The following is a 27,023-nucleotide window of genomic DNA, read 5'->3' as shown; positions in this document are numbered from 1 at the left end:
CAGAATCACAGAATCACAGAATTACAGAATCAACGAGGTTGGAAGAGACCTCTGGGATCATCGAGTCCAACCGTTGCCCTGACACCACCATGTCAACTAGACCAGGGCACTAAGTGCCATGTCCAGGCTTTTCTTAAACCCCTCCAGAGATGGTGACTCCACCACCTCCCTGGGCAGCCCATTCCAACGTCTAATGACCCTTGTTATGATCCATGTGAAGCAATGTCCAATCAATGCAGAACAGTTTGCATTTTTTTTTCTTACCATATTTAAACAAAACAGCTTTCTTGACAGTGCATTTACCGCTGATCCTACAAGAACTTTAATTTCTTTACAATGAAGAAAAAGAAACAGAGCTTCTTTTCTGTTGGACTTTGGTTGCAGTTAGCAACTCTAAGTGACAGTGTGTATCAAAAGCTCAAAAGGTTTGTGTTCTGTATTAATCTGATTTAATTAACTTTTTAACTCTTCCTCCTAGCTTTCTAGAGCAGTTACCTCTTTTCCAGAGGTGTAATTTTTTTTCTCTTGATGTCAGAACTGCACCAGTGGAAACAGAGTGAAATAGCACTCAGCACAAAAAAAAACATAATTTAACAACCTGCATAAAAAGATTTGACAGTATATTTTGAAAAAGGGCTTAAATGATTCAGATACACCATGGAAAATCAGTGGAACTCAAAGTCATTTCAGAAATCCCATTCCTATTTGAAATTTAAATATCCAAATAAAAGTGCTCAGCTGCTCATAAGATCTCAGTATCTCAAACTTCCTAGCTTTAGGTGCACAGCAGAGGCTGTGGGTGACTCTCCTCCTTGAAAAGCTACAGTCTTGTGTGGAATTCAGAGTTTTTTAAATAGTCCTTATTAACATTGTAAAGAAACAGTATTTTCAAGATGGGCATCAGAATGACCTGCTGGCCTTTTATAGGGGTGCTACAACACTAAGAAAAGCATAAATACCTGTTTATTATAGTAGATTTGGAGAGAGCTTTCCATTTCTAAGCCCTACACGTTACCCACAGTGGCATTCCAGGACAGAGAGAACGAGGCACAGAGTGACACCAAGAGCAAATCACATGAGTATCCTGGGACGTGGCTGTGAGGAACAGCTAAGCTAGAGGCTGCAATGGGAAGACAAGAAAAACAAGCATCACGGCTGATCTGCAAGATCACAGAAAGGCCTCAGATGAGACCACCACCGACACAAAAAAAATCCATCTGCACTCCATGAGCTTAAGCCTAGTGTAATAGATGCTGACAGAGCAATGACCCAGCCAGCCACTCACTAGAAAAGTGCCAGTGCACAACAAGAACGCAAGCAGCAGCAAGAGCTGCAGAAAAAGCATTTCTCCTAATGCATTTACTATTCACTGGGAACAAATATTACACAAGCCTGCAACCTCTGACACTGAGCCCTTCCATCAGGTCACAGGAATTTTGAGAGTGAGCAGGTCCAGCACAGCTCCTTATAGACAAGTATCTTTATCCCCCTGCCTGCTTTCCAGAGTTGATAGGCTGTTCATACACTACTACAAAGAGGCTCAAAACAGGTTTTTGGTTAGTAGTCTTCCCTGCTACCACTTGAGAGGCTTTAATAAACTGTTGATAAGCTGGTTTATAATGAAGGATATTTTTGGCAGAGAGCTTTACTGACCTTCAGTGCTAACAAAATATTACCCGGTTATAGAAAATAGCACAAAGTTCCATTTCATTTTTAGCATTGTACGCTTGGTATAAATTGCTATCTTAATAAAGTATAATCCTCAAAATGGAACAATTCTAATTCTTTCTTCAGCCCTAAACATCATGGGACTTGGACAAAACCAGATCTATTTCCAAATGACATCTTGCTTTGATCTGGGAAAATTTGTATCACCTCTTTCTGGATGCCTTTGATTGAAGTGTACCCCAAATGCCTCCCTGCAAAACTAAGAACAGACTGAAAGGGCCGTTAACATTCACACCCAGTTTAGATATCTGACTTGCCACAAAGTAATTACTACGTTTGCTATGTATCTAAGATATAATAACAGCACATGTGATGGGGAGAGATTCATTATATAAGTCAAATTCCAACACCTTTACTCACTTCAAACAGCACCTCGCTTTGAGAGTAATCACAGGTATTTCAATGGCACTACTTGCCAAACAGGGTACTAATTAACAAGAGCCAAAGTGATCCAAGCAGGTACGTTTTGTAGTAAACTTGCTCTTCACCTGTCTTTATAAACAGGCTGTACACACATCAGGATCTAGCATATATAAACAAACTAACGAGTTACAGAGAGATCCAGATCTCTCAATGATAACGCACTATTTGCACGACACTTAGATTTACTTTAACCACAAGAATATCAAGTCCATGGTATCTTCATGGTCTGTATATAACCTTGCTAGATAATGAAACTGCTGTTAGGGTTTCTGCTACCCCTATTTGAGATACATATTGTAACCACAAAGTTCAGTTGTGCCCTCCTCTGTTGATTCTGGGTGGGAACGACAAAGGACCACTGAGATACCTTAGCCCTTCTTCCTCAAGGACAAGCTACAAACGCTATCTGAAAAGACAGATAAATTTCAGGCAAAGATCACTCTTGAGAGCAGCTGTAGCTACTGTACATGCTTTATGTGCCTGAAGAATTAATTAATTTGCAATTCTGACAGAAAACAGCAGACAGAAATATGTAACAGAGCTGTCTGTCTTCCAAACATACCATTACTGTAACTGCTGTGAAGTCAGCGTCCAAAACTTGTACTCATTTTCACTTCACAAGTCACACAGTTGACCATTAAAAGGGAAACACAAACAGCAGAGGTAGGTCACTAGCGAGAGATCTGAAACACGAGAATTTAGTTCCCTCCTTTGCTGTTTTCTTGTGCTACCCAGAGAAGCCATCAGTTTATACATCAATCAGTTACTCAGCTCATCAACAGCTCCTTCGTCACACACACGTTGCATGTTTATGATAGAGCTTTTCATGTGATGTAGTAAGGGAAAATAGAGAAACTCCCCTTGTATAGGTACACTTGTCTTTGATAACCTAAAGTAGCTGTGATGTTCGCAAATATATTTTGATTTTAATGTATCAGGCATTAAACAAGCAGAAATAGGAAAAGGATATAATAGGCCCAAATAAAACAACTGCATCTTTGAAAGTTTTAAAGACCAGAAACCTTAAACACTGAGTTTGAAACAAAACTGAAACCATCATATTATGTACATTACTACCAATATATTATCCTGCAGTTAAAACTAAGTCAGATAAACAGGTTATGCTCTGCTTACAACATGCTAACCCAGGAGAGAAACATTTTAATGTTACCAAACAGAAGGGGGAAAAAAGGTTTGGATAATGCCTTTAACTTGTGCTTTCTGTAATGGAAACTCTGGATCTGAAGAAACATGTAGCCTGAACAACTTGTTCTCCCCTTCAAATATTAATCTGCATGATTTTTTTTCCATGGAAACTGGTAAACCCACTCAGTTTGCAACGTCAAATCATAACCAAAAAACATACTAACCCTGACCTCATTGTCTCCATCTTGATATTTCACCTCATGGCTCCTGGGTGGTACAGCAGCCTTCACTGTTTACAAAAAACTGCAAACTTTTTGAGACAGCACTTATGCTTGTCTCCAAATTGCACACAGTGTCATGCATATCCAACTAGTCACCTGAAGAAATGAAAAATAAAAGCTAGAAGCATTAGCATAGCAACCAGGTACGAGAACTTTTACACCCTTTTTTGTTCGCTTCCTTCTAAAAACCAAAGGAACCGATTCTCCTTTTCCAGTTTCATCCTAGGCGAACGCCAGACTGCAGTGGACTAACATTTGATTTACACTGGCATGCACAAGTGATAACTTTGTTCCAGGGCTCTGAAGCATTGCGTTAGAATATTTATAAATCTTTAACCGAGATTTTTTCCTAGATAGCTTTCCTTTCCCATAAATATCACCACAGTATTTTATCACCTGGTTTAGGTAAGATCAGAAGAGTTGCTAGAAGATTTGTGAATTGGTCCACCAAGACTGGCATTTGACCTCAATAACAAGGTAATGCTCACATATTTCCAAGGAATGCAGCAGGTACGTGGCAGCCACACTGTGGCTGATACACTGATAGAATTAAAATATCACCACGCCGTGATATTTTAATTCACATAGAGAGCATATCAACTTTTTAAGCATTACTTATCACTCAAGCAAGTACTTACAGGGTCAGAAGGACCACAGAAGTCTCTGAACACTTTTGGAGGCTCAGACTGTATAATCTCCAATGCTATGCAAGGGCCTGAACACAACTCTGTAACCATCTCCTGGAAGAGAAAAAAGACAGAAACAAATCTGAGCTTCTTTGGGCATTAGAAAGGGTTGTATTCCTCCCCAAGAACAGACCCAAACTGACAAGACAGGAACGATTAAGAAATATTGGTGCATTTAGGAAAGCAAAGACATGAAACAAAGATATCATTAGTGTTCACAACAAAATAAATGTTTTCCATTTTGCTGCTCGGTTTAAAGGGTAGAGACTTCAGCTTCAACAGGATACTGAATAGCATGCAACAGCATCCACAATAAATTCTTTTGTGGGTACATCCTTATTGATCTGGACCTGGATTTCACAGAAGTACCCCATAACTTGTCAAACTAGACTGAATCAACAGAACACACCTGGCCTGAAAAAAAACACTCTATGTTCAGCCAGTTCCCCAGGCAGCAATGCACTTTGCAGTGTTCCCTACAGGGAGCATGGTACACACCCTATATTTGTTTCCAAATATACACCTGTTTAATGGCTTGAAGTCATTAAAATGTCTCTTGGGCTTTTGTTTCTCACTGTCTTTTCCTCACATATAACTACAGAAGCTGAAACACACAAGCCAACAGAACAGAATTGAAAGGGGCCTTGATCTGGCAACGTTCTTGTGGTGTACTGTTACCAGAATCTCAGTTACGCCAAAATCATCTGTTTCCCTGGAGCCTCCTGGAGAGTAAAGAGACAGCGTGAGAGTTCTGAGTGGGTGATGAAGATGGGTCTTAGTTTTTCATAAGCTTAAATTAACTCTGGGCATTAGTGCCAATTTGGAGTTTGTTAATTAAAGGTATAGGTTTCACAAGCAGGAAGAACCTATTTTGATGTTCTAGTCTGAATTCCTTTTTTAAAACATGTCCTTATATTTGTACACTTTTCTAGAAATTTGGGCAGACAAGTTTTAAACAAATCAGGGCAATTAAAAGAATCAAAACCAATGAGGAAAGGGGAAAGGAGAAAAGATTCACAGGAAATAAGGGGGGACAGGGAAGGACAAGCAAGGTACTGCAATCACGCCCACCAGCCATGGGCAGGTCAAGGATGAGCCATGGCAAAGAACAAGAGCACACAGAATGGGTAAAAAAGCAGTAGGAAAAGAAGAATTAAGTCTTCCTCTGCCTTTTATGAATTGTGATGGAAACTAAATACACAAAGACTCCAAGTCAAGAATCATTGTTCCAAAGAGCTGCTATCTTCATAACGGATTCCAGGCTAAGAGCATGGGCTTAATCTCCCCACTCTGAAGTCAATGAGACAGAATTTTAGCCAAGTGCCTCTATCATCAACTCGATCCTAGGAAACGTAGGTACAAGTATTTCTGAGAGGACATGAAAAGAGTGCAGACTGTTTTCATGCTCTACAACATGAATAAATATTTTAATTCCAAAAACTGTCTTATCACCATGGATCCTCTGTTAAGAACAGGTCAAAGGACAATATATTTCACCCTGTTAAAAAACAGTAAATTGCCACAAAGTCACTACTCTGTACAATTTCATGGAATCCTGTCATCTAAATAAATTTTAATAGGAAAGTGGAGAAAAAACAGGCTTATAACTTTATTTGAATCAACTGAATTCCTCCCTGCAAACTGTGTTTTCTCTTGTTCCTCCCTTTTCTATTGTTTCTGTATCAGCACTGACATCCCACCAGCAACAGCAAACATGAGCAAAGTTACTCCTGACTTCTCCATTACAACATAAAGCTGAGGACTGAAGACCAGGTGCCACCAACTACAGCACAGACGCAGGTGGTACTATGTGAGACAAGCTTGGTCTACCTTACACACCCTCATCAAGTCCGGAGTTGAATTTAAATAGCAGACACTTTCTCTGGTAAGGCTCCCAGTTACAGCTAAATCAAATTTTCTTTAGTAAATAGTTTATGCATCAAGTAACATGGCTTGTGGTCAACAAAACCCATCCCTGGAGCTGGATGAAGCTCAAGGACTTTTGATTAACAGAGCGGATTCTGAGCTGACCCAAAACAATCTCCCTCCTTTTTCCCCCTATTTTCTATTCTGGCTACAGTAGGAAATACAAAGCAAAACAACACAAAAACTAATCAATAGTGTGCAAAATCCCATGCAAGAGATACCAACAAAGCTAAAATTTGGGGCAATTGTTCCGCTTTCTTTTTTCACGGAGAAGCGCTTCATATACAATGTCAAGCCTTTATCTGACTGACAAGGGGTAACCAGAAGAAATGGGAGTACAGTTTTTGAAAAGGATTTCTGGATGCCAAGTATCTTCTGTGCTGAGTTATTTTGAAATGATAAATAAAATTCAGATCAAAACAGACGGTTCTGAGTCACAGATAGAAGAGGTTATATTCTTTCTTCAATATCCTGTTTTGCAACATTCTTCTTCCTATTTGGCCTGCACTGACAATATCTATTGCTCTTCCCATATGTGCCTTCTCTGGATCCCTTTACCATCATTATTAGCTTTCCCACGTTTTCCTGTTTCACAGATACGCTGAGTGCACAGAGATAATTATTTAATTTGATTTCAACTGAGTGCATCCAGCACACATGGCTTGCAGGACAGAGCCCTAGATTCTCACTTTTCTTCAAATCCCACCTAAAACAAATCTTTATTGACTTACCCTGTTTAAATGTCACCTTCCCTTCTGAGTAACTCTCCAATTAAAGTATATAACTAAAATTTGCAACTTATTATGGGGTCAGAGATTGTACAAAAGAGCTGTGAAGACCGTAGAGAATTTCCCACTTGGTTCAAAACAGTGATTTCTGCGGTACCACGGGATGCTCTGGGCCCTGAAATACTGGTCAGATATTACCATATTTGAATTCTGCCACGTGCCTACAAGTCTGCTTGTCTAATCTTCCTTTGGTCCTTGTCAAAAACAGTGTTATCAGAGGAGACTTTAAGAGTATTCCCCAATCTGAGAATGAACTAACAGTACTCCTAACCTTTTTAACAACAAATCCACAAACCCCGTTGAAGTAAGTTAGACCAAACAATCATAAAGGGGGAAAAAAAGAAAATAAAAATGTCATTATCAGAGTAATATTAGTAACTGTCTGGAGTAATATTAATAACTGTGAAGAAAACTTTTAATAATTTAATCATTTAAAAATTAAGGATAATTTGCATAGTATATAGCATGGCAGTGAAGCTAAACTCATTACTATTTGTAAAATGAACCAGAATCCTCTGACAGAAGGTGATACAGAAATGCGAGATTGTCTTGTATTCCTGTTGTTCTATCTGCAGTCAGGAAGTTTTATGTGATACTACAACAAGGCATAATAATATAGAGAGTCTTAGATGTCCACTGGGATTACAGCATATCTTAAGCTTCTTAAATTTTCTGAAGATCCACAAAAGTCAGCGCAATAAACTTAAGAATAGCTCAAAATGTCATTAGCAAAGCATTCAAATACAGCAGCCTCATTGTAAACAAAATAATAAATATATATTCTGGTCCAAGTCACTATTGCAATATCAAATCAAACAAAGACACAGATATAACACATTCTCATAGCTCTACCGCAATAAAACAACTTATCTGAGGGGTTTTTTTATTCACTCTGTTATACTTTACAAATTCCTTGGCTGAACAATTTTCACAAAAGACTCTCCTTTCTTACAACATAGATAGCACGATTTTCAAGATGAGTTAGCTTGAGAACAAGCTAGAAGTGGTCAAGACCAGGTTCCTAAAAGAAATCCTATCACAATCCCCAAAAAGGAAAGATGTGGCCACTTCCTCATTTAATCATATTTTATTTTTAAACAGATTCTTGTCAAACTTCTGCTTACCATGTATTCAGCGACAACACCTTTGTAAATCTCATAAAATTCTTCCACATTTGCACGCTCCATGTTGAACTAAGAAAACAAAAATGTTAGCCAGTCTGCCTTAAACAACAACAAAAACATAGACAGACACCCCTTCTTAAGCAGCAAACATTCAGAATACTCAATTTTAAGTTTTATTAGGTAAAAGGAATGGCTTTACAGCGCGAGATTAAGTTTGTCAACAACTTAGCCAACATCACAGGCAACATAGCGCATCTTCTTCCACCTTAAATATAAGCAGACATCATAGCGTTGGCTCATGCCACTAAGACATGCAAGAGGATCTGTTTGTTGCCCAGTAAAGGGCCATTCTCCACTTGTGGTGGGGATTTCAGTCACAGGGGGATGGCAGATCTCGAGACTTTCACACAAATCAAAGGGCAGGACTTACAGGACTACTCTTGGGAACAATCTCTGTGCCAACTTCCTTTAACTGCTGAGGGTGATCAGGGTGTCAAAATCCTTTAAGTATCTTTAAAAACCTTCCCCTAAATTCATACTAAATATATATTAAAAAATTAAGGAAGGATATTAACAATAATTTCTCTGATCTTAGCTAGTACATTTTGTAAAGATATCTCAGATTGCTCCAGAAGAGACAGATATCATCATCCCCTTTCTAACTACAGGGAAACTGAGATACAGAGAGGTAAAAGAGTCTTGGCTCAAGGTCACCCAGCAACGAGAAACAGATCAGCTGATCAAATAATAAAACACAAATATCACAAGGACAATGCTGATCCCCAAACATTGCTGCACAGTCTGCACAAGGGTTTTATATTGCAGGAAGACACTGTGAAGTGCATACAGCACTTCTCCAACTTCTATTTATCAGAAAAACATCCACAAAAGGAAACCTACCATCTGCAAAGCTGAGATCTCAAATCCTTCATTGATGATGGCTTTTATGATCTTTCCAGCTAGCCCTGAAGAAACACACAAAAGACAGTATTCAATTTTAAAACGCAGAATTTACAACTGGAAGGTATTTACGCCAATGTACCACTTATTTTCAAACAAACAAAAAAAAACAACAGTGTTTGTGCAATGTGTGAGAGGAAGCAGAGAGCAGAGCCGAGGTCATATACTCTGTGCTCTACCTAAAGTGACATGTTGATGGTTTCAAACAACTAAATTCCACGCAGTTGTTCAAAAGAATCTCTACCAACTCTAACAAAAAAAAAAGGTCATTAGTGAAGCCTTTGCTTTTCGCAGATCAACTGCAGAACACCCAGTTGCTGCAAGAGCAAGATTTATGTTTTTAACACATTTCCATTGGCAATACTGATGCTTAAACAGTAATAACCAATTCAGGGCACAGGCTGCCTGTTTTGATGGTTTTATACAGCGTTCACCAGAGTGGAGAAAACAATGCAGGATTAATAATAAATATTGCCAATAAACCAGCACAAAAGTTCATGTCTTCTACGGGTAAAACACATTAGTGCAAAATTACCTACTGCTTCTAAGGTTATAACTCACAAATATGTTATTGCTGATCATACTGCTTGCTTTATTCTCTCCAGAATACATCCTCAAAGGCTGAATGACACTGTAAAACAAAACACTAAACTTTGGAGAACAAGAACCACTGATGTTCCACTGAATGTCTATTTTAGATTTGCCTGTGCTTACAAGATCAGGCCATTCTGAAGATGATGTCAGCCAAGCACAGTATTCTGTGTGAATGAATTTCATAGAATCACCGCTTTTATAGGATGTAAATGCCTGTCCTCTAGTACGATCTGTGAGAAGCTACAAATTTCTGGACATTTATTCAGAACAGAATTTACCACAGAAGAATAACCTGTAAAAAGGATTTGACTTCTGGTCATTAAATCATTAAGTAGTCTTTAAATTGCAGGATTTTTTAGCACTGCATAAATTTAGTAGATGAGAATAAAACAAAGCTAGCATCTAGGTTCTAGCATGCCCAAGACCTGAACTGTACACACTGTGCTAATACCTGTGGCATAGGCTTGGTGAGCTTCCTACCACATTAAAAGGTCAGTGGAAGCTCTGAGTAAATGAGACGGATAGTTGGAGGGCTTTCAAAACTTGTATTTACAAAGAAAATGAAAAAAACTGCCCCTGAAGTATCCCCCACCATATTTTCACATTAAGGTTTATGTAGAAAAGCCTTTCACATATAAAACAGTGGACACTTCTTCCAAAAATCTTCAAACTACTGAAGGGAAAACCTGAGATTTTGGTACATACTCAGTCCACACAGCTCTTTGGTTTACAGGACGTAGAAACAAGTGGAGGCAGGTGCAGTTCCTGTCCCACTATACTGTTACACCATGGCTCACTAGTACTGATATAAGTTTTCTTGTAACACTCATGTGAAACCAGGAAAAATATTTCCCTTTTTTCTTCAAGGTGAAAAAAATAATTGCAGCAGCAAAATGAAAAGACTTGGACAGGTTTCCCCAGGAAATGCAAGACCATGTCAGAGAGAGAAACCAGACTTAGTTTCTTTTTGCCCACACTACTGGAAAGGCTGAGCAGCTCAGAATCACAGAATCACAGAATCAACCAGGTTGGAAGAGCCCTCTGGGATCATCGAGTCCAACCGTTGCCCTGACACCACCCTGTCAACTAGACCAGGGCACTAAGTGCCATGTCCAGTCTTTTCTTAAACACATCCAGAGATGGTGACTCCACCACCTCCCTGGGCAGCCCCTTCCAATGGCTAATGACCCTTGCTGAGAAGAAATTCTTCCTAATGTCCAACCTGAACCTCCCCTGGTGAAGCCTGAGGCTATGAAAGATGCTTCCACAGGGGTTCCAGCGAGGCAGCGAGCCTATGGTCTTGACTTCAGAGATGAACGGCCAGTTTATAAAGAGATTAAGTGACTGGCCGAGGATCATTCAGGAAATAAATAAATGAATAAATAATCTGGGACATTTCCTCATTCTCAGTCTTCAGAGTCAATATTCCAGTCAACAGCCACTGCTTCACCAGAAACCAACAAAGGCAAAGAAAGGGCAGCAGCAGACAAACGGCAACCGCCACTTGCAGCGACAAGGCTACTTTGGTATGAGAAAGCTGCTTTGCCCGACAGATCTCCATTTTACACTTTATCAGTCAACAATGGGCCACTTGCATAGGCCTTCACAGCTGGCAAAGATCTAATTAAGATACTCATCAGGTATCAGGTTCTGGGGTACTATGGAGATCTGCTTTTAAGAGAACTTCTGTCCTCGGCAGTTCTACGAGCTGTAAGCAAAATCCATGTTTTAGAGGAACAAAGGGGGACTCAAATATTCAGCTTTCTGGGCTGTTTCTCTACTGAAGTCATTAAGATTTTTCTTCTCCGTAGAGAGGAGAGAGGCTGCTTTAATGATAGAAATCAAAGTAGAAATGTATTTTGCGTCAAGGTCTTTAATACAAGGTTTGTTTAATAATTAACTGTGATAAACCTATCAAGATTTTCCTCTATGTTGTATTCCTGAGTTCACTCTCACTCATCAGAGCAACAGAGCACCTTATTGCTCCAGCCAGACTGCCCGTGACTGCAACGCCCAAAATGCTTAACCAAAGGAATTATTGCCACCATTGTAGATAGACAGATGTCAAAATTCAAAGTGCCTTGAGGAAGAAGCATGAGATTTCATTTATGTTTGCAAAGCAGGATGGCAGCTCCACTTCCCAGATGTGGGCACTGAGGCACAGGAGGAGAAGTGAGTTGCCAGTGGCAGAACAGATCTACAAATCCAGTGACTTGGCCTCCCTTGTCCCAGTTTAGGCAATACACATATCACTTCTCCTAGGGACACTTTCCTTTCGAATTCTACCTGAACCAAAATAGAAACAAAAAGCACAGAGGCGATCCCCAAGCAACAGAAGAGTGGAAGCTCAAGGCTCGGCTTGGGATCTGTTTCAGGCTTTCAGCCAGTTGCATGACTGAACTGGGACGTGTCCTCTCCTCTGTGGTCAGATAAGGCTGAGGAAAAGAAGAACTAATTAGACAGAACGCCATTTCAGCAGCTTTCAAAAATTTGTTTTCAACTTCAAAATCCAGATCTGTGGTGAAAAAACAACTTTTTAAGGACCCTTCAAACAGGGCCAGTGCATGTTTAAAATGTGATTACAGTAAGAACCCAAATCAAAGCTGCAGATTAGGCACCAGTTACGATGAACTTTCAGTCACAAAGCACAAAAGAATCAGAAGCATTACTAAATACAACTGGGGGAATTTAATACTAATCGTAACAAACATGAGAATAAGAGAAAGAAAGAGACAGTGTGCACATGTCTTTATGTCTCCTAGGCAGCATTATATTACTACGCACCTAGTACAGGATAGATAATCTTACAACATATTTTAATCAGATAAAATGATATGGCACCAAGACCGCCTCAGTTACATTGATCTTCTACAATTTGTTGCTTTACAACACACAGTATTTGAAAATTGTACTTCATTAAGAAGCAGAAAGCAGCAGGGAAGACATCAGACTGAAAAGCATTACAACTGTTTGCAGAATTATGGATTGAAATAAAATAAAACAGTTCATGAAAGTCACTTTTAACCTAACAGCACTTCAGTTAACAGGGTGTAACGGCTGTGTGAGTGGGACCTGCCAGTCCCAGCACACTACGAACCACCAGCCCTATGACTAGGGATGTTACATTCTCTTCCCTTCATTCTTGGCCTGTTTCCCAATTTAACCATACCACTGTTAAAAGCTTATTAGGCAAGACAGCAGGCTGCCTTCAAAGCAAGTCAAGAACTACCTTCCTCATCTCAACCTCTATACGTCTTTTTTTTAATACCCTTCCAATAATTAAATTGGAACAACAGTTTGACAGGAATACACAAACTGCCATGACTGATCAGATCAATGACCCACCTAATCTAGTAATGTATTTCTAGAAGTAACTGGTACCAGATGCTTCAAGTGGCACTAACTAGAAGCAGCAATTTCATTTCATATCTATTTTTGACATTTTACAGTGCAATTTTGCTTCACAGTATAATGAAATTATCTAATTCCTTATTGCTAAGCGTTAAGGTCCTGTCCCAAAACACCAGAGAATCACGATGAGGCTTGACTCCAAGCAAAGTCCTTTTTGAATTCCAGAAGAGGAAAAAGTGGGACTCAGAGCTGGGCACTCCTGCAATGTATTTCACTTGAAGTTCTCACTAATCTTTGTTTCAGACAACGTTGCAAAACACTGTGCAGTAAGAAGCTGACAGGTGTCCTCAAAAAGTGCACTTCTTCCTATCAGTTGGCCAACCTATCCCCTGAAGAACAAGGTTTATCTATCTCTTCTCTTTTGCTTTTTCTCTTAGAAATAACACACCTCTAGGCATTCTTACTATGCAACATAAATACACCATTTCTGGACTCCCCACAAGTTTGGCCATAGTGATAATCTGCAGCTATTGAACTCCCAGCCTCGCTGTGTGCTGTATGAAAAAGGATATCCAGTCATTTTTGTATTTGTAGTCTGGAGCACCAAGAAGTGAGCCACAGAGGCACAGAGGGCCTCCTGAGTGACACACGTTGGGCCAACAGAGAGGAGGAGGGGAGATCAAAAGCTACCCAGGCTAACCATGAGGGAGGAAAAAAAAACAGACAAGTGGATGCAGACAGAAGATCACAGAATCACAGAATCAACCAGGTTGGAAGAGACCTCTGGGATCATCGAGTCCAACCGTTGCCCTGACACCACCCTGTCAACTAGACCATGGCACTAAGTGCCATGTCCAGGCTTTTCTTAAACACCTCCAGAGATGGTGACTCCACCACCTCCCTGGGCAGCCCATTCCAATGTCTAATGACCCTTTCTGAGAAGAAATTCTTCCTAATGTCCAACCTGAACCTCCCCTGGCGAAGCTTGAGGCTGTGTCCTCTTGTCCTATCGCTAGTTGGCCCGGGAGAAGAGGCCGACTCCCGCTTCACTACAACCTCCCTTCAGGTAGTTGTAGACTGCACTAAGGTCACCTCTGAGCCTCCTCTTCTCCAGGCTAAACAACCCCGATAGAGAGGAACATGTGAGAAAATGAGAGAATATTGTTCACAGTGACAGAATCCAAGATTTTCCATCATTCCTCATTTGTCTCTAGGCATTGTATTGAAGGAGAGCCTTAAGAAGTTTGAAGGGCAGCTTTAGAGACATTTATGGAGAACTCTATCAACACTGCAGCACTGATGAAAATCTTGACCAATAATATTCATTTGGAAATACTAAAAGGGTGAAGACAAAAGATAACACCACTGCTTTACTGCAGAATAGAAGTCAGCATTTTGCTAGCACAAGAAAAATTATGCATACAGACAGTAAATCTTAGGGGACCTTGAAACCAAAATTGCTGAGTGTTTGAATCAACTGAGAATGGGAACCAACAGAAAGCTTCAAAGGGGGTGAAATGTTCAAAGGCTTAATCCCAGCTGCAACTTTCTGAACAGCTATGAACAAGGCAAGACCACATTTTGTGAATGCCAGACAGGGCATTAAGACACAAAATGATGAAAATCTGTAGGAAAAAAAAGGTATTCTGGGACTTCTTGCATGGGAAGAGATGGGAAGAGTCACACTTAAAATTCAGATACAAAAACCCACACAGAAATTCAAGTCAAAGATCATAGCCAGGCTACACAAAGTATCCAGCCATTTGGCTATGCAGTGTGTGCCATTTGAGGAGGGAATCTGAGGAAGAAAGAAAGATTAAGAGGGAAAGATCAATACCTCTGCAACAGTTCTGCTGAACTCGAACTGATGGTTGTATATTTTTCAAAAAACATAAAGACTTAGGTTTCTTTCTTTCTTTGTTCTTGTGTTAAGAGAAAGCTTAAAATGAAATATCCAGTTTGTTTTCCTTTTTATTTCTTTCTTTCAAGATGTTCACTATTTTGTACTCCTTTAGCACATCCACTCTGATTTTTTTTTTTCACTTAAGATTGCAGTCAATCACTCTGGCTAGGAGAATGTTTCTATGGATATAATGATTTTCATTGACTTGTGCTTATTTCTTGAGTGTGAAACTAAACACGATATTTTAGTTGAGACTGTACCACTGGATTATACGATGGCATTCAGTATTATAATTCAAACCATTCACATGCTTACTAACATTTCTTTCTTTTCTCTGGTTATCCCTAGTGAACACTGTGCATACGACTTTTGATGAACAGTTACAGTTACAGAGAGGAAGTGGTTAAAATTATGCCTTGTAGTGTACATTAGCCCGTGACTATAAACAATAATTTTAATCTACTATTGCACGGTCAATTAACTTAACTCTGGAGGTTAAAACCCTCAAGAGATCCCCTACAACCTGCTCTAGCCTTTACTAATTTTATATTCCATGTCCTGTCGAAGGTTTACCAACTCACTCTCCTAGATCAACAGTAAATATACTGTGAGCTCTATCATTTATTTTCGACTTGGCAAAAGACCATCAGATATTCCTACATTCTGTGTCTTGGCTCTTTTCAGACCCAATACCTTGCCTTTCTCCTTACACTGTGATTTGAAAAAGGCAGTAAGAGAAGAGTCTTTAAGATATTTATCTTTTGCTCCAAGGTGCAGTGAAGTTAAGACTATGCATAAATTTTTTGATTTTTCTAAAACGTTCTCAGAAACTCCCGGTAACAAAGGCTCCATTATACCCCCAGATATCAGGCCAGGGATATACTTTGAAGTTTTCCTTAATGATTAGATTAAATCTTCTTTCATCTAAATTAGTAAATATGCACGTATTTTCCAAATTTACATATAGAAAGGTGTATATCCCTGCCTTCTCCATCTCAGCTAAAATAAATGAAAACCTTCAAGTTTTCATCAAGATTTCATTGGCTAAATCTCTTACTCTTTTTGCTCTCAGTTAATTATGTTACTTTTGAAACAGAGTGCCCAGAAACTGGACATGGTACACAAGCAGAGTTCTCACCAGCACTGAGCAGAACAAGTTGCTGAAAAAACCCTAAACAAAGTGTGCCCAACATTCTGAACACTGATTGTGCTTATGATATATCATTATTCCAACCATTTCTCTACAGACTTCTCACTGATACCCTGCCTGCTCTTCTCTATTTTATATTTGTGCATTTATTTTCCCTCCTCCATGGTGCTGCTATGCAGTTGTTTATATTCAGTTTCATCTTCTTCATATTGCTTCATTTCTGCATTTCATCCGGAATCTTCTGAATTCTAGTCACATCCTCCAAACCTGTAGGTAGGCACTTGGTACCATCTGCAAACACTGCAAGCACGCTCTGTCCTTCCCATCCGAGTCATTAATGACAATATTGACAAGAACTGGCCCAACGATGGGTGACCACACTTCACTTGCAAAGCCCTTTTAATTTGACATGCTCATGTCCAGCCCAATGTTCAGGAAAACATTTAAAGCTATGCAGATGCTTATGCTGTACAGATCTAAACATACGAATTACTTCACTAAAGGAAAATTTTGGTTTCTTAACAGCAAGGGACTTTAACAAAGGCACAGATATTCCAGTGAATTAGACTATGTGGCTCTGTTTTACCTTCCTTTATGGAAGCATACTTAGAGAATTCAGAGATCAGCAAAGCATGTTTTCCCTCAAAAAAGACATGCTGGTAAATGTCCATCATATCATCACTATTTAAGTGGTTTAAATGAAATTATAGAGTCTTGATCCATCAGTTTCCTTGGTATGAAAGAAGTTTCATTAGCCTGAAATTCCCTGGACCACCCTTAGAATTAACTTTTCCCTAACCCTTTAAGAATGAAAATACAAAATGCAGTAATAAACACTCATTCCTAATGGTTTTTTTCTTTTTCATGTTAACACCAGCATCCCTGCACAGAGATGATTTTCAGCAACATGAGCACCACTAATATAAGTCTACTGAACACTACTGGGAAACACTCTTTCCAGTAGTAGGAGGAGACTTAAAAGCTTCAGCAAGGACTGGCTGTGCCATTTGATCTGTTTTCTTTTCTCTGAAGTACAGCTGCTTCTCTTCCTTCCAGTCTCAAACTGTCAGAAAGGATTTCCAGATTCAGTTCACCTCCCCCTCTACCTTAATCAATTCAAATGTAAAAATATATTTTTCATACTTCAAAAAAAATAAATGTCACTTCCCCACTAGCCACAGAAATCCAATGTTGGGAAGCCAATGCCAAGCTGCTAAAACTTTATGCAGGAAATAATCAAGAAACAACATAGGCTTGGTTTCAAAACCAAACATCCCAAGCAAGGAATATCCATCATCACAACTACAGCAAAGAATTTAAAACACAGATGGAAGTGGATGGACTACTGTTCTCATGGAAGCTACATTTTTTTCTAAAAAATGGTGATAAAGTGGTAAAGTAGGTTGCTTTTATTTTAATCACTTTTTCCTATCTTCTCTAAAGAGAAAAAAACAACCAACCAACCACCCAAACCCCAGCACCATCAGACACCACCAAACACTTCAACACTCTTTATATAATATATTCAAGGAAAACATAAGAAACAAAGTGCATTTAATTTTGCATAAATACATCTTCTGCCACAAAAAAAAATGCCTGCATCTGAAAGCATAGTGCTTTACTAGGTAGTTTTCACATGATTGCAGCACTAAGACTGCCATATTATGTGGAAATATCCAGAGGTCAAATGATCTGCTGCACTTCTTTGAAGCATCTGCAAAGATTTGTGTTCATCCCATATTTTTTTCCAGTTCCATATTCGATCTTCAAATAATTCCTTCCAGACTTCTAATTGTTTAGTGTATCAAGGCTATCACTGATGCCCCTTTGCACTAATCTTGTAGACAAGACATAGGAAAAGTTCTGTCTATGATGTGGTGAAGTCCAGAGCATCTGCACTTCACCTTTCTATTATGCATACTTATCACAAACAGAAGACACACTTTCAGACTATTTATGAGAAAATTGCTTTGCTCATTTTTTCTCAAGTAGGAGAAAACAGCTTTCTGGAAACCTTGTTCTACTTCTAAGTTTCCTGAAAATAAAAATAATGAGTTACTCAAACTTAGGTCCAAAAACCCAGGGTGAAAAAAAATAAGTTCCAGAGTTTTATTTACAATTTTTAAAAATCTTATCTAATGAATACCAATCATCTTGATAAAAACCAATGAGATAGATCCTTAGTCCTGAGAATGACGATGGATTTGCACCTCCTCTATCCCATCCTCTTTTTCTTTTTCAGCTTATTTCCTTTCCTAACTACATACATGTAACTATACTTAGCACACTACAGAGGTCAACTGGACATTTTCACAGTCATGCCTTCTCTCTTTCAAAGAGCAACAAGTATATTGCATGTTAGGAACAGCTCTTCAGTCATTTGGAGTCAGACATATAATCTACTAAAATGCTGGATTTTAGTTCTTCTCTCCACCCTCTTTCTTGTAAAGTAACTTCATTTGAGATCCTACATGAGTAAACCCTGTTTCTGTACCTGCTTGAGACTGAACTACTGTCCTTGGTATTATTTCTGTCAAAGTTACATTTGTCTCTGGAGCAAGGAACTACACTCTCCATTAAAATTTTTCTAAGTCTTCGCATAAATAAGGGAATATGATTCTTATGGTTACCTGTCATGAAGCATTTTGTTGGTCAATATAAAGGTCTATGAATTTCTAAAGCAATCCAGTAGGTATTAAGTTAAGACAGGAGCACTCTCTAAGATTTATCATCCACTCAGAACAGGTCTAAAACCACACTTCCACAAAATATCTGTTCCATGTGGAAAGAACCCACTCCTGCTCCTTTTGTTTTCTATGAGACTTAAATTTTAGTTGAAGAATAATGTGGAAGACGTGTGGAAGATATGTGGAAGACATAAGCACTGTAACTTTTTTTTTTCCAATTACAAAAGAGGGACAAGAGTTTAAGTTACCAGCAATGTTAGAACAAAATCTCAAGCTTAACACATACTAGGAGAACAAACCTGTCTGGGTAGCCAGTCTCACATCTAGAAGCCCTCAAGACCATAGAGGCTTCCTTACCTCTAGACAGACCTTTCAGTTTGCATCAGGTCCAATGAATTCCTGACTAGCAGTTTGGCTTTTCAAGTTTGTGGCACAGTTCTAGCCCCAAATTTGTTTTTGCCAAAACTCTGATGTTAGGAGAACCCATGTCTCAGCTTGCGAGTGGAGAAAAGGAGGGCAGGATTTCATCTCTCAAGCTCTGTGCTGTAACTAAGTCCAAAATGTGAAATATAACACACTTCTGACCTCAGCTTTTCTAGCCTGATCATCACTACTTTCATGATTCTTTTCCCTGCTTGTTTTTCAAAGGAATTAAGTAAAAGCCACATCAAAGAAACTTTAAACCAGTCATGAGATATCAAATTCTAATTCCTGCAGCAAACATGACTAAATTGTTACACATAAATACATGAAAGTTAATCCCACCCAATGATCTACAAGGTGCTATTTCTGCTGACAAAACAGTCGAGTCATAACTGGCCTCATGGCATTAAACTGAAGTTCATCCATTTTGGTGCATTTACAATTTTGGCTTCTGAGCACTACCGCTAATACCTCCAGATCTAGTAACATGAAGGGAATTACAAAAAGAGAATGCCTAAATGATTGCAACTGTGGCCTTGTATCGGAATTATCAGCAGCTCCAAGCACAAGAAGCAAGTGGGTTACAGAACACAGATCCCCACTAAAACTCTCCAATTATTAAACAATTAAGCCCTACAATCCTAATCAACACACTGAGGAGATGTCCTTACTAGTTACCACCCTCCTCAACTGAAAACCGGTCTCAGGCAAAGAGAAGGAAGAGGCTAAAAGACCCTGAAAAGCGTGGCAGATTCTAGAGAGGTCAAACCACATCGAGTCTCCCTGACACACGTCTAGTCAGAACAAGTCTGCATGGAGCAGCATCAGGTTGCTTTGGCATTCTTTCAGCTCCCAATAACGAGGAGTTGGACTGCTCTTGCAAACCCTCTTCAGAGTTAAAATACAACCACCTTGCTGCTGCCAACTTTCCAGCCAGCCAGGGAAGTGTTTCATCTCCACCGAGAGGAGCCGCTAGGGAATGAGCTAAAGCTGCCTAGTCTGGAGCTTTAGTCGCCTTCCCAGCTGGTTCCCATCTCTGATCCTCCACAGAAGATGTTATGGTGATACCAGACTGACAAAATAGCTATTGCCTTACTTCTTTAATAGGTGCGTATGATACATGTTCCTAGAGGGCTGGCGATACCACCCCTCCAGAATTACCAGCACCCTTGACAGCTGAAGTTAAACTTCACATAACTCCCCTGACACCTTTTATCAGGCCCCAGGGTTCCTCTGCAGCCTGGCAGACACTTTCAGTCCTCTCGCTTACAGGACTCATCACGTGCAGGAGGGCTGCGCCAGGTCCTGCTGCAGGTGGCTGGGCCGCTGCTGCTGTGGCTGCCTAGCAACAGATGTTTCTGTATGCTGGTCAGGAGAGGGTCAGTAAGGCCAGAGATAAAACCCACAGTGATTTTCCACTGCTCTGTCGCTGGATAGGAACCCTCTAAACCCTCTGCGGTAATTAAAGGCAGTTTTTAAGAAAGGACTCTGAGAATTAACCAGTATAAACTAGATTAGATGCAGCCTTTTGACAGCAAGGTAAGCTCGCTGAAAAGCCTTCTAGCTAACAGCTGTGCTTAAAGCAAACCATCTTCCAGGATGGAAAACCAGAAGGTTTTTCCTTCTAAGAATCAGTTATGCAATGGACTCCGGAGGAAAAAGAAACACTGGGAAAAAGGACAGAAAAGCAAAATTCAAATCACGAATTCGGTCAAATGTTTCTGCAGAAGTAAAGACTAAAGCTCTGTATAAGCTCAAACGTGTAAGTGAAACTTATTGTACATGTGTAATGAGCAGATTATACTAATGGTAATTAGATAATCAAGTTCAAAGCCTCAGCAGCGCATAGGAAATGGCAAAAAGGTTTATTTTTAGATAATACTGAAAATTTGTGGAGCACAAATCAAATCTGCAATGCATATGAGGCTCTGCTGCTTTGACCCACATAAATTCCTCTCCATGCCTCCGCCAAACCACCTTCTCACCCTGATGGCCACACAGGATCTCCTTCCTCTCCAGCTGCTGTGTTTCCACTAACATTCTCCCCACCAGAAACAGCAGGGTGGACAGTCACAGCCAGAAACGCTGTTGCTGGGGGTAAGCAAGTTGCTTATTTTTAAGACCTTGCAGTCTCCTACACGAAATTTTGCCAAAAGGGCAGCTCACTAGTTGCTGTAGGATCTATTTCAACTGAGACAGAGATGTTGCTGGCATAACCAGAATGTCTCAGGTGTCACTGAACACGGCTGCTAACAGCAGTTAAAAGGGAGATGAGCTGAGCAGGGCCTCCCTGCTCTGTTGTGGATCGCTGAGCCCAAATAGGTCAGCCCTTTCTTTCTCCAACTTTCTGCCTACAGATGCACAATCCCATGGGGCCAACCAGCTCTGCTGCCATGTCTCTGCTCTCTAACCCCTAAAGCCGGGCTTCTCCCTTCTTGCCTGCCTATTTCAGACAAGCAGTTGGGAGTTCTCCTGAGCCGATGGTTTGGTTCCCCCAAACCCTTTCAGTATGCTATTCCCTGCCTCCAAATCAGTCCACAGAGGGAAGGAGGAATGGTGGCATTTCTGTAGAGACAGCCTGCCACTGGATACACAGTGTGCTCAAAACTTTAAAAGGTTTAAAATCTATAGGAGGCAAAAGCTACGTTCCTTCAACTTTAAAACAGGCAGTTTAATCATAAGAGAGTAATTTCAGAATTAAGACTTCCAAAAACTGTTGCAAAGCTAGCGCACAGCTCTCTACTCTGTTGCACATGGTTCTTCCAACTGTGACAAGATCACAGAATCACAGAATCAATCAGGTTGGAAGAGACCTCTGAGATCATCGAGTCCAACCATTGCCCTGACACCACCATGTCAACTAGACCATGGCACTAAGGGCCATGTCCAGTCTTTTCTTAAACACATCCAGAGATGGTGACTCCACCACCTCCCTGGGCAGCCCCTTCCAATGGCTAATGATCCTTTCTGAAAAGAAATTCTTCCTAATGTCCAACCTGAACCTCCACTGGCCAAGCTTGAGGCTGTGTCCTCTTGTCCTAGCGCTAGTTGCCTGGGAGAAGAGGCCGACTCCCACTTCACTACAACCTCCCTTCAGGTAGTTGTAGACTGCAATAAGGTCACCTCTGAGCCTCCTCTTCTCCAGGCTAAACAACCCCAGCTCCCTCAGCTGTTCCTCGTAGGTCAGACCCTCCAGACCCTTCACCAGCTTGGTCGCCCTCCTCTGGACTCGCTCCAACACCTCAACATCTTCCTTGAAGTGCGGGGCCCAAAACTGGACACAGGATTCAAGGTGCGGCCTCACCAGTGCCGAGTACAGAGGGACGATCACTTCCCCAGACCGGCTGGCTACACTATTCCTGATAGAGGCCAGGATGCCATTGGCCTTCTTGGCCACCTGGGCACACCGCTGGCTCATGTTTAGTGCCGATGCAAAGTGCTTTACAAGAAGACCAAGCGTACCAAAAGAGATGCCACTCAGTGATATTTTTGTTGCTACTCACAAAAATAGGCTGAAGAATATGAGGAAGACTAGGGAAGACAGAAGAGGGCAGGCTAAGAAAGCCAAATCCTCTCCCCTGCAACACTCCTGGCCCACTGGACTGATGCTGGAGAGTTCCTGCAGCCCTTGTGAATAAGGATTCAGCTTGCCTGAAACTGCAGACTGGAACCAGTCCAGTTGCAATATGAAGCCACACCAGTGCTCTCAGTCAAAGAGGGAGGCCATGGCCCAGCCACAGTGACTCTTCCCTTCCCTAAGCCCAGCTTCCCGTCAGAAGCCAGACTTCTGGAAAGTTTTACAAGACTGCCTCAGTCTCATGATCTCTTTAAGAGATGCAGCACCTGTGGCTTTTGAAACATTCAAAGTAACATTGGAGAGAACAGGCAGGAACAGCAGAGCTTAGTAAGGTAAAAGCATAGCCAGTTCCTGAATTCCATCATTCTTGATATTAATTCAAAATTGATAAAACGCTTTGCTGACTTAGAAAAGAAAATTCAGTTTTGATTTCTTCATCCTGTTGAGGGTAGTAATCAAAGCTGTATGGATGGAGAACACTCAAAGAACACACTGTCTTTCAAATTTTAGTTGCTATTTGGCAGCTGTGGTCTGCCTTTACAGGCCTCTGTGTGTGAGAAAAAGGACTAGGCCAGTCTTTCTAGTGCTTACACTGCAATGCTGGGCGTGCACTTACATTTTCTGTTTATCTCTATCCATACTTCTTTCTCTCCCACCACCTCCACCTCCCCCAGACACTCACACTCCCAGAAGGGAGTGCAAACAGGGCCAGAATTTGTCCTTTGGTGATTCAGAAAAATTCTGAGCAGTTCAAGAAAAGAAAGTAACAGACAGTGCACTATGAAATCTACATAAATGAAGAAGATTAAAAGTAGGAAGGGACAACCTGAGCTCACTGAGAGAGAGTCTGAGCCCACATAAGTAAAAGAAATTATATTGTAAGTATAAGAAAGCACAGCCCAAGCCAACCACTTCGCTATCTTCACAAATTAAGGACGCTGACAATCCTGCCATCGAAAAGTTTGTCCTCTGCAAACATTTAGCTAGGTAAGATCATAGTCCCAGCCGCTGCCCATATTTCTGTAAAAGGACCATCACGCTGTCTTTGCCACATGGCAGACTTATCAGTAGCAGATACCATGCAAGGCCTCAAAGAGATAACAGGCATATTATCAGCAGTGAGTGTGAGACTCTTTCTTGTGAAAGCCATTTTTTTTTCAGCAAGCTCTCCAGACATCCCACTTGAGGTGTGAAAGGCCTGGGAACTTCTACTGCCACTTCTGCTGTTTCCATTTCAGCTATTCACAGAGAAGTGATTAAAATGTTGCAGTGTGCTCTGCATCTTACCAAGAAAAATCTCAATGCTCTCACATGGCAGTATTTATTCTGCACTCAAAAATACTGCTGCAGTGCTAGAGCCAAAATATTTTACTGCACTTACTGCTCCTATACATGGTTCTGTGTCTAAGTACAGGACACAAAAGTGAGATTACTTTTGCGTGGTAATGGCTGGGCATTAAACATTTCCACTACTCACATGGTAAGTTCACAGAGCATTCTCCAGCACAGAAAGTATCATGGAGTCCAACAAACGATTTAGCTCTTTGGCTCAGTTTCATATAGTAAATAAGCCTTTTCTACTTTCTCTTCCCACTGCATTCAGCAGAACAAGATTCATATCAGCACAAATCTCTCTCTGTGAGTAGTTTTAACGTCATGTGTTACTGCGTGAGTGGAATATGGCCAGGTGTCCTGCTTTCACTCTGCCGTGAGGATGCTAACCTCCAGCAGATGAGTGTGGTGGGCAGACAGGAGCAAGGACATGGTAAGCTGTCACAGCAAGATTCATCAAATCTCATGTATATTTTTATCATTCTTCTTTTTTTCACCTCTCACTTCTTATTCTGAAATTAACAATCATCCATGTGGAAAGCACACAACCCACTCTTCATGGAACTGAACTGCAGAAATATGAAAGGTGTATGAAAGACAACGTATTTGCATATACTATGAAGTACACCCTGTGCTCTTGCAGTCTCATTCTCCTAAAAAGGGCAGAGGAATGATCGTGGATACAATGAAGCACACATTGCTTTCACCTCCACTATCTGCATTGCTTACCTTCATTAACTGCATGAGGCTTAATAATGCAACAAGTACAGTTTGTGAATTTTGCACTGTTGACTGGTCCACGACCTCCACTGGAGGGAAAGAACAACTCCAGCTCCTGAAAACAATTGCAATTAAATACATTTTAGTTTGATCTAGCTGCATACATCAGCTTTTCTCATAAGTAACAACACCTGAAGTATCCATAGTCACAGAAGATAAACCTTAATTACAGATATTTCTGCCACAAATACTTTTTCCCTATAATATTCTCTCAAATATATCTTTGGCACCATTGCTACAAACATAAAAACATGATTTGAATATTTCTTGCAACGTCTTTCTTTTCACCTCCGCAACGCAATCCATTCCCATTCAGAGCATTCAAAATGCTGCTGCCACAACCACTTGGTAGAGGTGTTCCCAGCTTTCTGAATTCTCTCTTTCCTCAGTATCTTTCCCAAATCCATTCCCATATACACCCATTTTATCTTCCCTCTTTTCACTTCATCTTTTCCACTATATGAGCAAAAATGCAACTGCCACCCATTTCTCAGTATGTTTTCTTTCCATTTACAAAACTGACCTCCATCCCATTTGTTTACAACTTTTTTCCCTTTGTCTTAAACAACTAAATTTTGTCTAAAATTGTCAACTCACTCCTCATGCCTTCTTGACCCTATTATTTTTTTTATCTTACTGAATTGAAGCTGATGAACTTATTTCCTCTGATTTCAGGGATGAATCAAAAGAACCTCTTTGCCTCTGATCACTCCCTTTCTTCCCACCATCACTATTCAGGTAACATATAGCTCAGGTCTTAGACCATACTGGGGTGAGCTTGACAGCCAGGCTTCTCTCCTCAGTGATATCTTTTCACTGTTCACTGCTAGCTTCATACTTTTTCCATACCATTTATTCACATATGTTACACAATCTGCCAATTAACGTTAGTCAAATGCTCAAAACACAGATTCCATTTCAGACCTATGGGTCAAATTCAGTAAAAGAATTGATGAATTTCTATTTAAGGGAAATAATAATATCCTGGAAATACTACTGCTGAATCCATCTGATTTTTCCTGTGTAACAGTAGCAGTGCTAAAGGCCATTTCCTGGAATTATCTCATTTAATTTACTAGCTCAATTCAGATGGAATAGACTTAGCTATCTCCCAGTCTTTAGCTCATGGCACTCTGACAATTCCTGTAATCCTTACTTGAACAATTATATTACTCAAACTAATGGATCTTTCCATAGAAGGGAAAATGTTTTTTGTTTTTCTCCAAATACTCTACATTTTAAGTGGGCATATCTGAGACAAAAGGGTTCATTTCCTACATCCCTCTACTGATAAAATGCCACGTGCTTCAAAGACCTCGTCCCACTCTGCTAACTAATGTTTACTGTAAAAGAAGCAGCCAGGAAAAGGTAGCAAAACATTTACAATATTTAACACTTTGTTGTATCCATTAAAAGTCATAAAAGGAAAGTAACTAAATAATGCTGAAGGACCGGAATAATGAAATGCCAAACTAGTGGAGCCTTAAAAAGAAAATTCTTTTCCTTTCCCTTTATTCCTGATCTAAAGAAATTCCAAAATTTGACCTGCAGAGAGACACCAGCTCAGAGTATACGAGAGGCATACTTTCACTTGTCATTTAGCCCCCAAAAGAACCATGCAGTCTCCCACTCTCACTGTTCAGTTTACAATACATTCCTTAGATGTGATTGGGACTTTGGTTTTCCTTCAGAAGAGTTTGGTTTGGTCCCTTTATGTCTGTCTTTTCAGCAAAGCTTCTGCAAGGTGCAGCCAACTAGTTTCCATGGCAACAGCCATATAATACTGGGCCTACTAAATTAAAATAGGCTCAGCGGTATTAAATTCACAATTTTGGTTGATTTATTGAAGATTGGTATCAGTAACACCGCCAAAGATGCACACACCTGCAAAAGATCAGCAAAATAATCCCACAGTCATAAAAATACTGCAGATGAATGGGGCCTTCAAAGAGCTTTTCAAAAATAATGAAATGCAAAAAGAACAACAAACTTAGGCCAAAGCACATACTTCTGATCAAAATTTTATGCTAATAGATACTCTTCCCTACACGTCTCAGTTCAAAAGCTGGCACAGTTGTCGTGGCAGTACACAGGAACAAAGAGAAACTTTCACCCTTATATATGAAGACATCCAGCGATTTAACCAGAACTACAAAGACTTTTC

At 40.2% G+C, this 27,023-nt stretch overlaps 1 protein-coding gene across 1 annotated transcript in view; it reads right to left on the bottom strand.

The window, feature by feature from the left end:
• The window catches only part of NME7 (NME/NM23 family member 7), a 97,198-nt gene that overhangs the window by 34,251 nt on the left and 35,924 nt on the right, over nt 1–27,023 (bottom strand). The window contains exons 7-10 of the mRNA XM_068417323.1: nt 24,809–24,914; nt 9,003–9,067; nt 8,103–8,171; nt 4,217–4,318 (exon numbers count right to left, since the gene is read on the bottom strand). Coding sequence (XP_068273424.1) covers nt 4,217–4,318; nt 8,103–8,171; nt 9,003–9,067; nt 24,809–24,914 — 342 coding nt within the window. The remainder of the gene's footprint in view (nt 1–4,216; nt 4,319–8,102; nt 8,172–9,002; nt 9,068–24,808; nt 24,915–27,023) is intronic.

The sequence above is a fragment of the Nyctibius grandis genome, chromosome 23, assembly GCF_013368605.1.
Source record: "Nyctibius grandis isolate bNycGra1 chromosome 23, bNycGra1.pri, whole genome shotgun sequence".
Classification (NCBI taxonomy): Eukaryota; Metazoa; Chordata; class Aves; order Nyctibiiformes; family Nyctibiidae; genus Nyctibius; species Nyctibius grandis.
Note: the sequence above shows the minus strand (reverse complement) of the source record. Positions and strands in the feature narration are given on the sequence as shown.